The 15,362-nt window shown below is 46.5% G+C and overlaps 1 protein-coding gene across 9 annotated transcripts in view; it reads right to left on the reverse strand.

Annotated features, from left to right (window-relative positions):
- Positions 1-1,250: 1,250 nt before the first annotated feature.
- The window catches only part of MAP4K5 (mitogen-activated protein kinase kinase kinase kinase 5), a 59,691-nt gene continuing 45,579 nt past the window's right edge, over positions 1,251-15,362 (reverse strand). For 3 of the 9 annotated variants that reach the window (XM_015276743.4, XM_015276741.4, XM_040701819.2), the window contains 16 exons: positions 14,760-14,970; positions 14,141-14,238; positions 13,988-14,029; positions 13,187-13,271; positions 13,025-13,104; positions 10,033-10,093; positions 9,173-9,175; positions 8,968-9,082; positions 8,789-8,847; positions 7,693-7,796; positions 7,138-7,315; positions 6,112-6,180; positions 5,395-5,487; positions 4,558-4,628; positions 3,847-3,902; positions 1,251-2,621 (listed from right to left, as the gene is read on the reverse strand). In XM_015276743.4, coding sequence (XP_015132229.1) covers positions 2,534-2,621; positions 3,847-3,902; positions 4,558-4,628; positions 5,395-5,487; positions 6,112-6,180; positions 7,138-7,315; positions 7,693-7,796; positions 8,789-8,847; positions 8,968-9,082; positions 9,173-9,175; positions 10,033-10,093; positions 13,025-13,104; positions 13,187-13,271; positions 13,988-14,029; positions 14,141-14,238; positions 14,760-14,970 — 1,413 coding nt within the window. In that variant the 3' untranslated portion in view covers positions 1,251-2,533. The remainder of the gene's footprint in view (positions 2,622-3,846; positions 3,903-4,557; positions 4,629-5,394; positions 5,488-6,111; positions 6,181-7,137; positions 7,316-7,692; positions 7,797-8,788; positions 8,848-8,967; positions 9,083-9,172; positions 9,176-10,032; positions 10,094-13,024; positions 13,105-13,186; positions 13,272-13,987; positions 14,030-14,140; positions 14,239-14,759; positions 14,971-15,362) is intronic. The other 6 variants (XM_015276745.4, XM_015276744.4, XM_046942603.1 and 3 more) reach the window with 3 other exon arrangements.

Genomic DNA, 15,362 nt, shown 5'->3' on the forward strand with positions numbered 1-15,362 from the left:
CCAAACTGCTCCCGGGAAGCAGGGAGGCTTTGCAGCGGGAAGCAGCACCTCACAGCTACGTGCACAACGCCCGCCCATAAAACCAGACCGTGCATTTCAGAACACACCATGAGGAACGCTTTAACAGCTCCAAAAGGAGGTTTGATTATGGGAGGACTTTCCTACAGCCCTTCTATATGACCCAGGAGATCACCAGTCCCCCACGTCACTCCGATACCTTCCCTTGGTGATCTCTGCATGGCAGCGTCCTGACCTAACGGGCATTGGCTGCAGTTATTCCCATAAACACTGAGACGTTACGTGCACATTTCTTTCAGTCTTTGAGATCTCCCTGAGGCCGATGTAGTAATGAAGCCCCAACTAACTTTTGCAGCGAGTGAAATGAGTGCAAACACTTCCTCTACAACATCTGTATGCTGTGCTTCACTTTTTCTTTGCTTCTGCCATAGAGCTGCTGCTGTAATCCGGGGACTGCACCACTGGGGCTGCACACCCAGCACTGCCACCATAGGGCACCCAGCTCAGTGCTGGAGAGCTCCGCTTCCTTCACGCATGGAACTTAAACCTCTCCCTCACTACTGCCCATCCAACTGCCCACTCAACCAACTTCCAAGCATTGGTGGTGGCCGATTTTTAGGTTCCGGGCGCACATCAGTTATCAAACCCTGATATGGATATGGAACTGAAAAGCCAGACTTGATGCAAACCTCAACTCAGTAACAAGAACTGCTTCTGAATGACGCTGCTAAGCAGATAAAGCACTACACACCATGCAGTCTGTTGGTGCTCCTTCAGAACAACCAAACGCTCCACCCACACCTGGTAACGAAGCACATTACTGATGCACGCCGTGCGGTGAGCTCACCCCGTCGGTGTTCAGTTCCAAGCAGGCAGGTTGGTGCCCACGCAGACATCCCTGCGCTCTGTCTGTCAGGTTGGGAGTTCAATCATCCTCCTCCGGCTCTGCCCGCAGCCTGGAGCCAGGCCCAGCTCCGTGCCACGCTTCCATTCCTGCCCCCTTACAGTGGTGCACAAAGCTCCCAACCCATCTCTCTTAGGGCAGCAGCTACAGCAGCAGGACGGATGCTGCACGCTGCAGGGTTCCATTTCAGAGCCTTCCAATCTTAACGGAGCACTGCTCTATCTGCCTACAGAATGAAGTGAGCAGGTGGACGTAAGGTAGCAAAACCAGATGCCATCCCGACATCGGCCCACAGCACCTCCAAGTCTTAATGAACGAGAAAGACAAATGAACCCACGTGGCTTTTTAATGGAGGAACAAACCCAGAAAGAAGAACGCAGCTGACAAAACAGGCAAAGGGAAGAGGTGACGGAAAGCTTTAATACAGAATACTGCTTCTTATCGTATTTATTTATACTACCCAGCGGGGAATGCGGCACCCAAAGCCCAACAGGAGGAGGAGGGCAGAGCAGAGGGCCGTGCAGCTCCGCTCTCCCCTTGGGAACAGCATAAATAATCTACACGTCACGGGCAGCCCGATACACAACACTTCCATTCATTAAGGATGATGCCCAGGCGCAGTTTCCGCCTCCTGTCACAAGGCTCATCCCTAATTTGTGAAAATAAAGCATATATATTTTGTACATTTATATATATATATAAATATATATATATATAGATATAAAAATACACGCCGCCGGTCAGCTGAATACACATGCACACATGCACACACACACGGATGTGTATGGCACACACCCACCCGGTAGCAACACGTCAATACCAACACTACATTTTGTGTACACACCCCCTACGTCTAGCAGATAAGAAAATCCCTTTTTGTGGCAATTCTGCAGGCAAGAAGAAAATCAATACAAAATCCTTGGTTGTACAAAACTGCATTTTTACAAAGTCCGACGCTGTAACGTAGCCTCAGTAACGCACCGCATCTCTACAAGGAAAAGAGGCATCATCAAATCTTTATACAGTTGTAAAAAAAAACCAAACCAAACCTGTGAGCTGCTCTGCAACCTTCCTGTGCTAAAAGTTAGATCCGTTACACCACCCTAGCAGCAGATTAATAAATAAGGATTAAATAGTCTATAGTACAAAGCCATACCGAATGGCAGACTTAAAACCAAAAAGCTCTGTGGATATTTTCACTCCCTACACAAATTGGGTTTTTTCATTAAGAATAAGACTCGGTATAAAAGGGGGAAACGGCCACTAGGTCTGTATCTACAGAATACAGGGGGAGCCCGGGGGAAGTAAAATAATTAACAGTTTATGGCACCTTTACTGAATAACATTATTTTAAAGGCTCTGTTTCCCTACGCTAATGAGTAAAGGGCTACTTATCCCATAGCTTTTATTAAGCAAACTTGACATAACCAACCACACAGTGGCAAGAGACAGAACCAGCTGTTCCCAGCTGCAAAAATGTATTGATTTCCACCTGAAAACAGCAACATTTAGGTGTCGAGAGAAGAAAAGAGTCACAGTCCCACATGTACTGAGTTTCCTAATGCTCCTTTTTCCTCCTGCACTGAACGCCCCGCGTTGGGTCACTGCCGCTCAGTAACTGTTTTCATGGCCAGCCAAGATGTAGAGGTTGCTGTGTGCAGTTGGGTTCTCCGTCGGCCTGCTCTCCAGCACCACCACTCTGCAACCAAACACAAACAACACCCAAGCAGTCAGCGGCAAAGCACAGAGTATGTGGGCGCTACAGCCTTCTCAAGGCTGGGGAGAGGGGTAGCTCCTAAATAGTGGGGCATTTTATCCTTTAAACCTGTTACATCGTTTCCCACTCTGCAGCATCGCTTCCCTAACAAAACTAAGGCAGAACAAGGGGCAGGGGAGCAGCCCTCCCACCCACAGGCAGCCCCTCCTGCCCTTCCCTTCTGCACCTCCATAGCTCTGATGGGATCCAAGACAGAAAGGTGTTTCTGCAGCTCACCTGAATGTAGTAAGAAAGTCTTTTGTCTGGACAGAGACAAAAGGAGGAATTGGGCAGCTCGAGAAGGATGGAAAAACTGCACGTAGCAGCAAAAGCTTATTCTTATGATCAACTTGCTCTGCTGGGTGTCAGTGGGAAGGAAATCACTGCTGCCTGTCATAGAATCCTAGAATCCTAGAATGGCCTGGGTTGCAAAGGCCCACAATGCTCATCCAGTTCCAACCCCCTGCTATGTGCAGGGTCGCCAACCAGCAGCCCAGGCTGCCCAGAGCCACATCCAGCCTGGCCTTGAATGCCTGCAGGGATGGGGCATCCACAGCCTCCTTGGGCAACCTGTTCAGTGCGTCACCACCCTCTGGGGGAAAAACTCCCTCCTCATCTCCAACCGTGCAACACAACAGGCAGAGCCCTGCCAGAGGCTGCACAGTGTTTATATCTCTGCAGTCAGAGCTGGCTGTGGGAAGAACAGTCAGTTCCAACAGCAGTGCTCAGGCACAACGTGCCGCCAGTGACTCAGGTGCACAGCAAAGACCGTAGTGGGGAAATACACAAATACACACATCCAAACCCTAAAGAACTGGGGCAGCTTCAGCAAAGGTCTCCCACCTGGAGGCAGCAGTGTGTGTTGCAGTGTTAGAGGTAACAAGGTGAATGCACCACGGCACATTCAAACCTCAAAGAGCTCCAAGTTTGCTCCACTATTTCCACATCTGAAGGTCCAGAGCAGCAAAGACCTTTGTAGAAGTAATTTGTTGCCAAGATAATGTCAGTTCAGCACGAAAATCATCACAGCTACTGCAGGTAGAAACAGTGCCACGTGTCCTCCAGGACTGCCTACAGATGGATCTGCTGTGGGATGGAGCCCCATTCCACGTGGAACACAGAAAGCTCATTTAAAGAAAATAGGTGTGTGTTTCTTCACGGTGATTACCTGTCAGAGCCCAGTAAGCGAAAAACCCGCGTTTCATCTGATATCTCCTGGGTAACCTGCAGAAAAACAGAGATATTAAGGTCCATTTCAGAGGCAAAATGAGATGCCCCGGTCTGAGCTGGAAGGAAGAAAAAAAATCAAAAATTCAAATATAATTCAGTGAAAATTACAGAACTGAATCAGGTAAAGTGGTGCTCAGTAAAGAAGTATTCTAAACGTCCTAAAGTAAAGCTTACATTAAATCACTTCTTTATTGTAGACTGCTGTCAGTCTAGAGGAGATGGGGTGGCACAGATGGAACGCGGTCCTACGAGACAGAGCAGCTCTCCTGTGCTTTCACAGAGGATGCCATGGAAAAGGATGATGTTCTTTTTGAAAAGAGGATTCTTATTTATTGTTTTCCTATGGGAAACCCAGTTGTTGCTTTTTTCCATGACACCCGGGAAACCCAAATGCTGCTTACATCAGATCTGCAGAGCCTCTGCACAGAGCCTCTGGGTGATACTCCTGGAAACAGAGGTGCTCAAAGCACAGTGTGAGCTTTTTGAGAGCAACACGTCAGGGAAGTCAGAGAAAGTGAGCAGCAAACTGAAGAGGGACAACGCCGGGCACTGCCACTGCCACCTGGGGAGCAGCTGGAGGGGCCTAAGGATCAGCTGGTAAATGAGGAGCAGGACTCAGCCAAACCAGGCACACTGGGAGGTTACTCACTTCATCCGACTTGAAGCTCTTGCCCTGCATGCCATGTTTCCAGAAGGCCAGCACACTGTCCTGAAGGCACACTGCACAGGAGAAACACAAACTCAGACCCAGGCCTGGCTTATCAGAACCAGGAAATCTGGGATTCTCACCAGCAGTGATAATGAGAACCACATGGGCAACGAACACGTGAGACGGCGACTCGTGACAGAAGGACGAAACTAAAAGCTCTGTATGAAAACCTGGTTGGAATCACCACTTGGATCTGAGACACACATTACTTTCTACAGCTCAGCTCCAAACACACCACTCACACACACTGGTTGCCAAGACAAGACACAGCCCTCTGTTTTTTCCCTTTTTTCCCCTCGTTTCCCTGGATTTTTAGTTTCCTACTGATTTGATTCTGGAGGCAGCACCAAGAAGTGCAGAGAGGCACTGCCAGCAGCACTGAGGATTGCTGGAAATTACAGCTCAGTGCAGTGATTACTTTTACTTCAAAACAGACAGGAGCACGAAGAACGGGGAGGACTCTGCCACTCCGGCCAAAGGGAGAGCACAGTGAACTACCAGCTCTGAATGATTTCATTATTAGATTCTTTACAGTAATGGATGAAGAACCTGCTGTTCTTTAAGCTGTATTGCAGAAACTTTGTTTATACAGTGCTTTGCTTTCCTTGTGTCTCTGCTCAGCATTAGCTGTGTGCACAGCAAAGGCACTCAACACAGCCCTAAGAACAGTGGTTTTCTCAGCCAACTCATCTTCAGCACAGACTGGCCATGCACCAGCTGGCAGCCGCCCCCTTCCCCCATTCTCAGCCCTTCAGAGCAGATAACCCAAGCACTCACCCACTGACTCAATGCAGAAATCAAAGCTCAGCTCCGAGGCCAACTTCTTGCTTGACTTCAGTTTCCCTTGTAAATTCACTATTTTCACAAATTCTCAAGAAAAGCAGAAAAACAAACATTAAAAGCCGCGCCTGCAAAGGATTACTGATGGCACCAAGTGTGCAAAATACTAATTTCAACTTTTAGGTCCAAAAAAACCCAAAAAGCCCACACCTGACAGCTGTGCTGTGTGCCCCAAACAGACCCTTCTCTCAATATGAATAGAGAAAACTTTCTTACAGATTTCATGTTAGACTTTGCTGATGGCCTTTCTGAAAATACTCAGCATAGTGTAGAAATGCAAACACAACATCAAGGCTGTGAATGTAGGCAGATTAAGCCACTGCAGAGTTCCCAGGGAGGCACTGATCTCTGGAGCACACAAATCACTGTTACAGTCACTGTGTGTGTATCTGAATTCTCATCTGCAGTGCTGCATTACATTGTGCTGGGAAAGAAACAAGAATGATGTGCAAATGGAGAGGGAAAGTGGAATTGTGAGAGCCAAAGTGAAAAGAGCAGTCCATAGCATCAGTTACCTGCATGGCGTGTGATGGGAAACGTTACATACAAATGAGTAATGAAGGGAGAACAATTAATTAATGGCAGAGGTAAAATGACTGTGGCCAAAGGAGTTGTGTGAGGGCAGCAGGGTGCCCAGCACTGCTCATCACTTACTGTCCAGGCAGACCAGCACGGTGTCTCTTTCCAGCTGTGTCACATGAATGGCATCCAGCTGCTGATTGCCTTGTGGAAAAGGGAAGAGATCATTTCATGTCACATTGTAAAACTGAGCTCAGAAACCCCCTCAAACTCTGCTGATTGCCACAGTGTTTTGGTATACTACAAACATTTTGCAATCTACTCTATTTGTTATTCTTTTATCCTTTTCTTTAGTGCTGCCAATCCCAGAGTGCTGTGGGAGCACAGCAGGGCCCAGGGACAAGCCTGTTAGCTCAGAGCATGCACTCAATATGAAAGCACTGCCAGTTATTGGCATAAAATACATTTCACGTTACAGTTCAGCACAGCAAGTCAGCTTCCTTCAAGAAGTGGGACTATAATGAACAAAAGGAATCATTAAGGAATCTTTGCCCCTATAAAAAGTGCTCTTTTCCCCTAAGCTCGCATCTGGAAAGATTAGCGTGCTAATATTGAACTACAATTGAATGGTTTGCATACTTTTTAATTAATGAAGTTCTCATCACAGCTGTATTTAAATGTAAAGAAGTATATCCAAGAAAGCCAGCAAAGCAAAGCATCTGCAAGATATCAAGCAGCTTTTGAAGATAAACCAAACATTCTACTTCTTAATAGGCAGCTGAAGACGACAGTCCTCCCCCAGGGGCTGGAGGACAGACAGGAATGCATTTATGTGAGTCTTGACACAGGAATGAAGGGGAAAGAGCATTAAGACTGACCCCAGCAAGAAGTATGCAGCCGCAAATGAGAACACAATCAGCAGGGTCTGCATTACTATTTAAGGAAATTTAATGAGAGATGTGTCTAAAAATGAAGTGTTTGAGGATAGTTTACACTGAGGTTGGCAAATCATCACAAGAGGAACTTGGGAGCAGCTTCAATGCACTCTGTGTAGGGAGGCTGCCTCACTTTGCCTAGCACAAAGGGTTTCCAAATGACTTCTGAGGCTATTCAGCAGTTAGCAGGCAATGTGACAGCTGCAGGACAGCCCGGGCAGCTTACCTGCACCGATTTCTGTAAACCACGAGGAAGCAGAGTTCAAGTTGATTGTCTCAAAGTGAACGACCTGGTTTGGCTCAGCGCCTTTACTGATAGCCACGCAGACCATCGGGTACTCCTGCTCTGGGATCACCAGCATCTCAAAGACATTCAGAGGGCTCGGCAAAGGAAAATCAAAGTGCTGGGGGGAAAAAACAACACGGGCGTTTGTAAAGCTTCCTTCTGCCTCCGAAATACGAAGCACAACGTGTAAAAGATACAGGACTGCTTTTCACTGCTGCTAAGAGTGTGATGTTAAGTTGTGCAGGCTGAGGTCTATGCCAGTCCATTCTGCTGGTACTGGGTCAGATCCAGCACTGCATTGACTGGATTTTCTTAGTCAGTGTGTCAAGCCAGATCCTTCAAGAGCTCAGAACCCACAAATGGGACCAGATGGAGATGGACTCTCCATTACAGATTCCAAAAAGGTTATTTTGAAACCGTGTCACAATTAGGATGATGGGGCAGGTAAGGGGGACAAGCAAAAGTAAATGTTCCAAACCAAAAGGAAATATTTACCTTTATTAACATGAATTTCTGCATTGGCTCATACCACTGTAGCAGAACAATTCCAGACTGCAACGCACCGCAGAGGTACTTGTGTCCTGTGTATGGATTTCTTACTATGAGAGGCAAACAAACAGAACAACAAAATAAAGCCTTTTTCATTCCAGAAGGCCCAATGAAAATACAAATTGCAGATATCTCTACAAATGATTCAACACACAGCTCCACTCTCGCACTGATAGCTGTTTTCTGGATGGCCATTTGAATATCCACAGCAATTAATATTGTGCTAGGTTCCAAATGAACTCAATTACCCTTCTAATTACTAACAACAAGCACGTGTTAAGTCCCAGTGAAGAGGCCAGAAAACAGTACCACCTTCTTCCTGGGGCTGAGGAAGGGAACTAAAAGGTCTGGGTCCAGCTGTGACTTAAATAAAAACCATCTCCAAGCAGTCCACATGCCCACAGACTCCCTGTGAGCTCTGACAGCCAATGCAATAAATACGATGGAGAGCTGGTTGGTTTTTTGGCTCAGTTACATACAAGAGCAGCCTGATTTCAGGAATTATTTATAAATATGCCTACTGGAGACACTCGAGATGAGCTGAACAGGATAGCCACATTCACAGCTGGGTACCTCCTTGAGCAGAAGTGTAACATAATATCTCACACAGTGCTGGGGCCAGTTTCCAAACAGACACAGAACTGGCATCCTCCATTGGCTTTCCCAATGGATCTTACTCTAGATAGCGATGTGTTTAGGTTAAGAGTTGGTATGAAAAATTTCTGTTGAAGTGACAGGACAAGGGGGAATGGTTTGAAACCGAGACAGGGGAGGCTTAGGTTGGATCTGAGGAGGAAGTTTTTCCCCCAGAGGGTGGTGACGCACTGAACAGGTTGCCCAAGGAGGCTGTGGATGCCCCATCCCTGCAGGCATTCAAGGCCAGGCTGGATGTGGCTCTGGGCAGCCGGGGCTGCTGGTTGGTGACCCTGCACATAGCAGGGGGTTGGAACTCAATGAGCACTGTGGGCCTTTGCAACCCAGGCCATTCTAGGATTCTATGACTCCCTGCATTAATTAAAAGGAAAGCAACACACACACTCACCTATACAGCATTTGTGACACCCTTTTGTGTCAGGAATCTTTGTCGTTAAGGCAAACTTCCTGCAATAACAGGTACAAAAAGCACATCAATGAGAGAGGCTGAGGACCTTCCATGCTCCCAACCCATCCGTATACCAAAGAACTGTCACTTGTTACTAACTGCAAGAGAAAGACTTGTACCTTGGTAATATTCTGTCAGGGAACCGATGGGTTTGGATGTGAGCAGCCAGTCCTGTTTTTTTGGCTTGTTCAAACAAAGCTATCAGATTGTGGGAGTAGAGCTGGAACGTCTTCCCTGCAAGAGAGAAGAGCACACACTGCTATGGCACACGCGCCTCCACCAGGGAGCCGTGCACGATAGGAAAATGTATGTAGAGAAAATTACCTTCTAGAAAAATGGACCACATGCGTCAGATATTTCAAGTCCAATTAGGAAGAAAAATAAAACAAGACAACGATAATAATGCATATAGAGAAGACATGGCATTCAATGCAAAGTTCAGTAACACTAACAAAGCTCTGCGAGTTACACACGCATTTTTAGAAGGCTTTAATTACACAACAGCAATTAACTACACCGGGACATGTATCTATAAATCAGTGCAAGTGGTGTAACACAAAACCTCCATCCTTAAAGGCACATCACTTCTGTTTCCCTGCTGGAAGTTCCAGGGGAGCAGCAGAACTTCCCTGCCATCAATCCATGTGCTGGATCAGCAGTACCTCACTGTCACCTCCTCCTCCTCTAACTTCCAACTGGTTTTATTTCCTAACTGTGGCTCATAGTGACCATGCAGTCAGGCTACAGCGAGGGATCAAACCCAGCAGCAACGTCACAGTAATGCAGTTGCATGAGCAAGCTTGAGCTTAATCCACTCTTAATTTGGTTATGATGTTTGAAAGCGCCCTTCCTGCAGCTCTCCCAGCTCAGAACCAAAGAGGAGGACGCTCCGTACTCTCTGGTGCTTTGTCAAATGACAGCTTCAGCAGTTCGACAAATACCAAATCTCTTCCAAACTGATTAAGTTAATAAAAGGGTGGGAAACCATGGCCAAGAGGTTCTACCACTTGAATCTCAGCTATGGAAACCTTTCCAACTAAAACACTCGTGAAAAACCTTCCCATACAAACACAAGAAACAAAGCACAGTTTTCTACTTCAGAACCATGAACATACGATGTGCTCAATTATGATTTAAGTGCTTCTCTTCATCATTTTTTAACTTTTTCTTCTGCTTATACATACCTGACAAGGACATCAAGGTGTTATTGATAACATACAGCCAGGTGCACTTTCGTGGAAACAACTGAGAAGAGAAATTGCTTCCATTAGCAGGAGCTCACAGGGATTCATCCCCACAGCTTTCTCTGCCTGCTCCACATCCGTCACCGTCCCTACAGTGACTGCCGTTGGACAAAGTCCCACTGCACGACATTTTCCCCTTCAGTTCTCCCCTTTGGAGCCGTGGCTTAGCAATCCTTTTTTTGTCTGAAGCACTCTCATTCTTTCCCTCTCCTACCCCCAAAACATTCCAACTTGTAACGTTCTTTATGTTTCGGTTAGCAGCACAGAGGGATGATGGGCAAGACTGGAGCAGCTCCTGGAAGGCACTGGGACTGCTTTTGTTGCAGAGGAAGGAAGTTACACAAGGGGCAGCCAGCTTAGACTTGAGAAGCTCCAAGGGAAATCACAGAATCACAGAATCACTAAGGTTGGAAAAGACCTGGAGGATCACCCAGCCCAACCATTCACCCATCCCCAATGGTTCTCACTAAACCACGTCCCTCAACACAAGAGCCTCCCGAAGGGAATTTCAATGACAGCATCCAGGAGTCTCAATCCTGAAAGGAATAACAGAGGAAGGACATGGATTTTGTGGGTTTTTTTCTGTTGCTGACTGAATTTATTGAAGAAGATTCGCAGGTAAGGGTCTCCCATGAGAACAAAAATCCAGTAAGAGGAAAGAAAAGTTCATAGGATTAAGCTGTTTTGAAAGGAGGCTATTAAAAAAAGACAACAGCAGAGTGCTCTGCTGAGGGAAGCTTTGCAATCTACAGGGGCATGTTGGAGTGCAGGATCTGCAAAGGAACAGCTGCACTGGTTCGAGCAAACATCCACCTATTTCCAGCAGGCACTGTAAAGGGATGCATTTTTTCCTAAGAAATGACCAGCACAGTTAAGTAATGCATACAACGCTACCCCAAATAGTTCCTCAGCTTGGAAACCTGCTGCATCAGATAGGGGTTCTATGCTTTTAGTGAGCTCCGGTACATTTACCTTCCCCCAGTCTGTCCAGTCTCTCCCCTCCAAACTCATGTAGCTCCTTTCGTTCACAACTCCCCACAGCGGGAGGTGGAAGAGAAGGGGAACAGCTGCTCCCTATGGGCCCCCTCCGAGCGACCACGGCATGGGAGAGCATTTCTGGTATCCCCTATGCTTTAAGTATCACAAACCCACAGTACAGCAAATGGAAACCAGGGCACAATGCTGAGGATGAAGTGGCAACCACGAGATAAGCCAGGATGAAGAAGCCTAAGAAAGGTTAATATGGAAATCAAATGACCAATGCTAATTAGACGGGGGCAACAAGAGAAGCCAACAAAGCAGATAACTGGGAAAGCAAAAGGCTGGGCCCACAGCTTGACAGGAAAGAACATCTGGACTACATGATGAGGTGGACAAACTTGTGCTACAAGCAGATAAAAGCCAAGTTAATGACTATTTTGACCATGTCAGCAGGCCCCAATAAAGTTTACTTCACAGTACTTAAGAACTGGCTCAAAGCCCAAGGTCTCTCTAACAGTTATTTCCAAAAGCTGTTGGAAGACAACCAAGGACAAACCTTTTAATTCATAGACTCACAGAATCATTAGGGCTGGAAAGGACCTCCAAAATCACAAGTCCAACCCCAACTCATCCCCACCATGCTCAATGACCACGTCCCTAAAATTCCCAATTCTGCACAAGAGACCTGTGCAGAAGAGGCTGCTTGTACACACACACCTCCTTCAACACAGTAGCTGCTACTGGGTGCACAGAAACAGGGAGATGTGAAGCATGTATGAAGGGTCCCTTCCAACCCAAACCATTCTACGATTCAGAAATCAGCAGATATTAACTCCAGAGAGACAGGAAACACTTTGGAGGATATGATCAGAATGAAAAACCTGAGAAACAGTTACAAAGATCTCAGGTACCAACATTTGGTGGTAAGGAATCCAACCAGCATGGCTGAAGCACTGCTGTAAGGCCTCGGCGCTGTGCAAGTGAGCCAGTCACGCTCCTGCCAGCTGAGACTGCTCTCTTAGAAAAGAAAACTCTCATTTCAGGATGCACTAAAATGTCCTACGTAGACATTACTGAGTTGGCTCCAGTGGCCACCAGCACCTCTAGCCCCTTGACAGGACAGAATAAAAGCAGCTGGCAGAGTTTCGGGAAGAGCGTTACATAAAATAATGTAGAGAATTCACAAGGACAGGTTAGTTTTACTGAGTAAAGAGGTAACTGAGGTAAGGCCTGGGGGTCTCCAGCAACAATCACCACTTTTTTTATTAGACATCTGTTAGAATAGCCAGTTGTTGTTCCTTAAGTCTGCTGATGCAACAAAAGCATTTTTAGAACCTTCAAGCTCTGTGTCCTCCAGTTGCATCCAGGTGTACGCTCATCTCACTGCACTTGGAAGGACCTTTACACCCCATCGAATCCAAATTCATCCTTTGCAACAGCAAACCATCCATTGCCTCCTCCCACTTTTGTCTGTGCTCCCTGGTAACAACACCCTGCTACTTCTGACTCCAAAAAAGCAAATTAACACCACCATGACTGTGTGAAGTGGCTTTGGAAAGGGCTGGAGAGCCCAAGAAAACAGAAGAGAATGTGTGTTTATCGGTGGTATCAACACCAGCTAAAGTAAATGGCCAAGGGCTTTGGTAGCAGCCCAAGGAGAAGCAATATGCCATCTAGTGGAGATAAAATGGAGAAAGAAATGACATGCAGTCCGTAGTCTCCAAGGAGAAAGCTATTTTAGTACTGAGCCGCTGTGAAAGCAGTGTTATATACACAGCAACAAGAATTCAAGAGAGGAACTATTCATTTTAGGACTTCCAGTGTTTACTTCGATGCGAATCGTTTCCTACCACAAAGCCCAGCATCTCATCTATCCCCCTTCTAACATAAAACCTTCTCGCTTCACTGTGTCACCAAACCTATTCTGCGTGTTCGATACACCCAAGATCACCTGTTCCATTGTTGCTTCATGAAGCTCATTCAAATTCAAAGTATAGATACCTTCTTCTGTTCCAAAGATGATGTACTGATCTGAAAAGCAAGAAGTGGTTTATTTCAGAAGCTCCTCACCACCGTGGCACCAGCAGGTTTCAGACACAGAACACGATGTTACCTTTAGTATCTGGATGAATCCACGATGTTGCACAGTTAATCTTCAAAGGGCACCCATCGAAGACTTTGGAGAAACACGCTCCCATCTGAAAGACACAGAAGTTAAACAAGTTCCCAGCACAAAGCTTTCACTCTCTGGCACTCGGCCACATAACACACTTGTATGCACCACTGCGGCCTTCCCTTCAGACACAAACTGAGCTGTAACATGCAAAATGCTTCTATCTTCCCCCATAATCAGCCTTCCAAACCTTTCCATAGACTTCATATACATTAAGAAATGCAAAGAGGGATCAAAGTTACGTGGATAATTCTTACCTGCTGGTAAGAACAACATGGAGTGCTTATGTAACCGTGTGAGAAGGCAAACCAAGCACAAACATTCTGTAACACCCTCTCCCATCACCACCTCCCTTCCCTTTCATTAAAGAGAATGCCAGTGGAGATCACAGCCCATGGAGCCAGCGAGGTATCCATCCCTTCACTGCCTGACTGAATGGTGACAGGAGGATTTTAAGAAAAGGATTTAAAACACAAATAATGGAATGAAAAGTAATCAGCTACGGCATGCAGGACACCAGCCCAGACGAGGTGTTGGCTCATAGCATACACCTTCTGACACCAAAGATGACATGACAGCAGGCTTCCAACAATCACAGAATCAGAGAATCACAGGTTGAAAAGGGTTGAAAAGGACCACAGTGACCATCTGGTTTCAACCCCCTGCTATGTGTAGGGTCACCAACCAGAAGACCAGGCTGCCCAGAGCCAAACAATTCTAAGTGCAATTGGGATTTCTTACCAGCACTTTTGGCGTTGGTGGCAAACCATTGATTGCTGGCTTCTGTGGGAAGAGAGAAAGATCACAAAGCATGTCCCACGCACTGACATAACACTAGCTTGAAAGGAAACGTGACATGAGGTAGGTGATCAGACTGAGAGTCACAGTACTTACAGGAAAATCTCTTTTCTCTTTTTTACGTGGCAGCTGAGGGATTTGTCCAGATCCTTCTGCATTTTCCTCAATGAGTTTCAACATGCCGTCCCCATTCCCTAAAAAGAAGCCCAGGGACACTTTGGAACTCACCTGACATAACGAAATAGAAAATATTTTGTTGCTCTATTCTTGCTCCTCCCCTGTGTCTGGTAGGAGTGGAGCACAGTGAACTACGAAGCTTCACACGGACACGTCAGGTAGCCAAATCCTTTCAAGGACAGCTGGCCATTCTTCTGCATACAAAGTTACACAGTAATTAAGGCTCCCCGTCATCCAAACAGTCCCTGGGCCAAACAGAACCGAGAATAAAGCAGTGCCAAGGTCCTTACAGATGGCCCTTCCTGCACACGTGTTGCTTTTATTTGTGCAGGCCGTGGTACTGACTGGCTGAGCATCCCTGTTTGGGATTTCCACCATGGGTCACGGCTCTAATAAGAACCAGCACACGCATTACAAGGAAAGCTGTGCTTTGTGGTCAGTTTGTATTAAAATAACTGTCTACTGAAAACAAAGCTGATCCCAAACTGATTTCCTTTTACAGGAAACAAGTCACCCTTAGGAAATGCAATGCATTTACCCAAGTCGCTGTATCTAGCTGTGAGCAATCCTGGGCTACTGATGCTGCTGGTCATACCAATGGGGGAAGAGTCAGTCTGAGGCCCACAGACAGGAATACTCTGCCTCCTATGAGCTGGTGGGGCTCTGTTCTGTGAGTCAGGGAAGTGTTTTATCGTCTCAGATTTCTCATCATCCGGGAGGTTTTCCTCAGGGTAACTGTTTATTCTTGGCTGCAACAAACAAAAGAGGTGATGATTACCTGGGAAATGGCATCCTGAAGCACACACTTAAGGCAAATTTTAACTCAAGACACACTGCTGCTACATTAAAAAGGAATCAGCTTTTGAGCGAAGGCATCTGACAGAAGAATAACCTAAGAGGTATTCCTTCTCTGAAGGAAAAATCCCAGCAGCAGGCAGAACGCTGACCGAAAGGACATTCCACACAGCATGCTCTCTTTAAAGCAGAAATACCTAAGAGCCACTTTGCCAAGAACACTGCACAATGCAGGAGTTCCCACAGGTCAAGACTTTACAGACTGCAAGCCAGCAAAAACATGAAGGCACACGAAGCCTGCCTGCAAATGGTATGTAGCAGGACTTACAACCTACTGAGAGCATCC

The sequence above is a fragment of the Gallus gallus genome, chromosome 5 (assembly GCF_016699485.2).
Source record: "Gallus gallus isolate bGalGal1 chromosome 5, bGalGal1.mat.broiler.GRCg7b, whole genome shotgun sequence".
Classification (NCBI taxonomy): domain Eukaryota; kingdom Metazoa; phylum Chordata; class Aves; order Galliformes; family Phasianidae; genus Gallus; species Gallus gallus.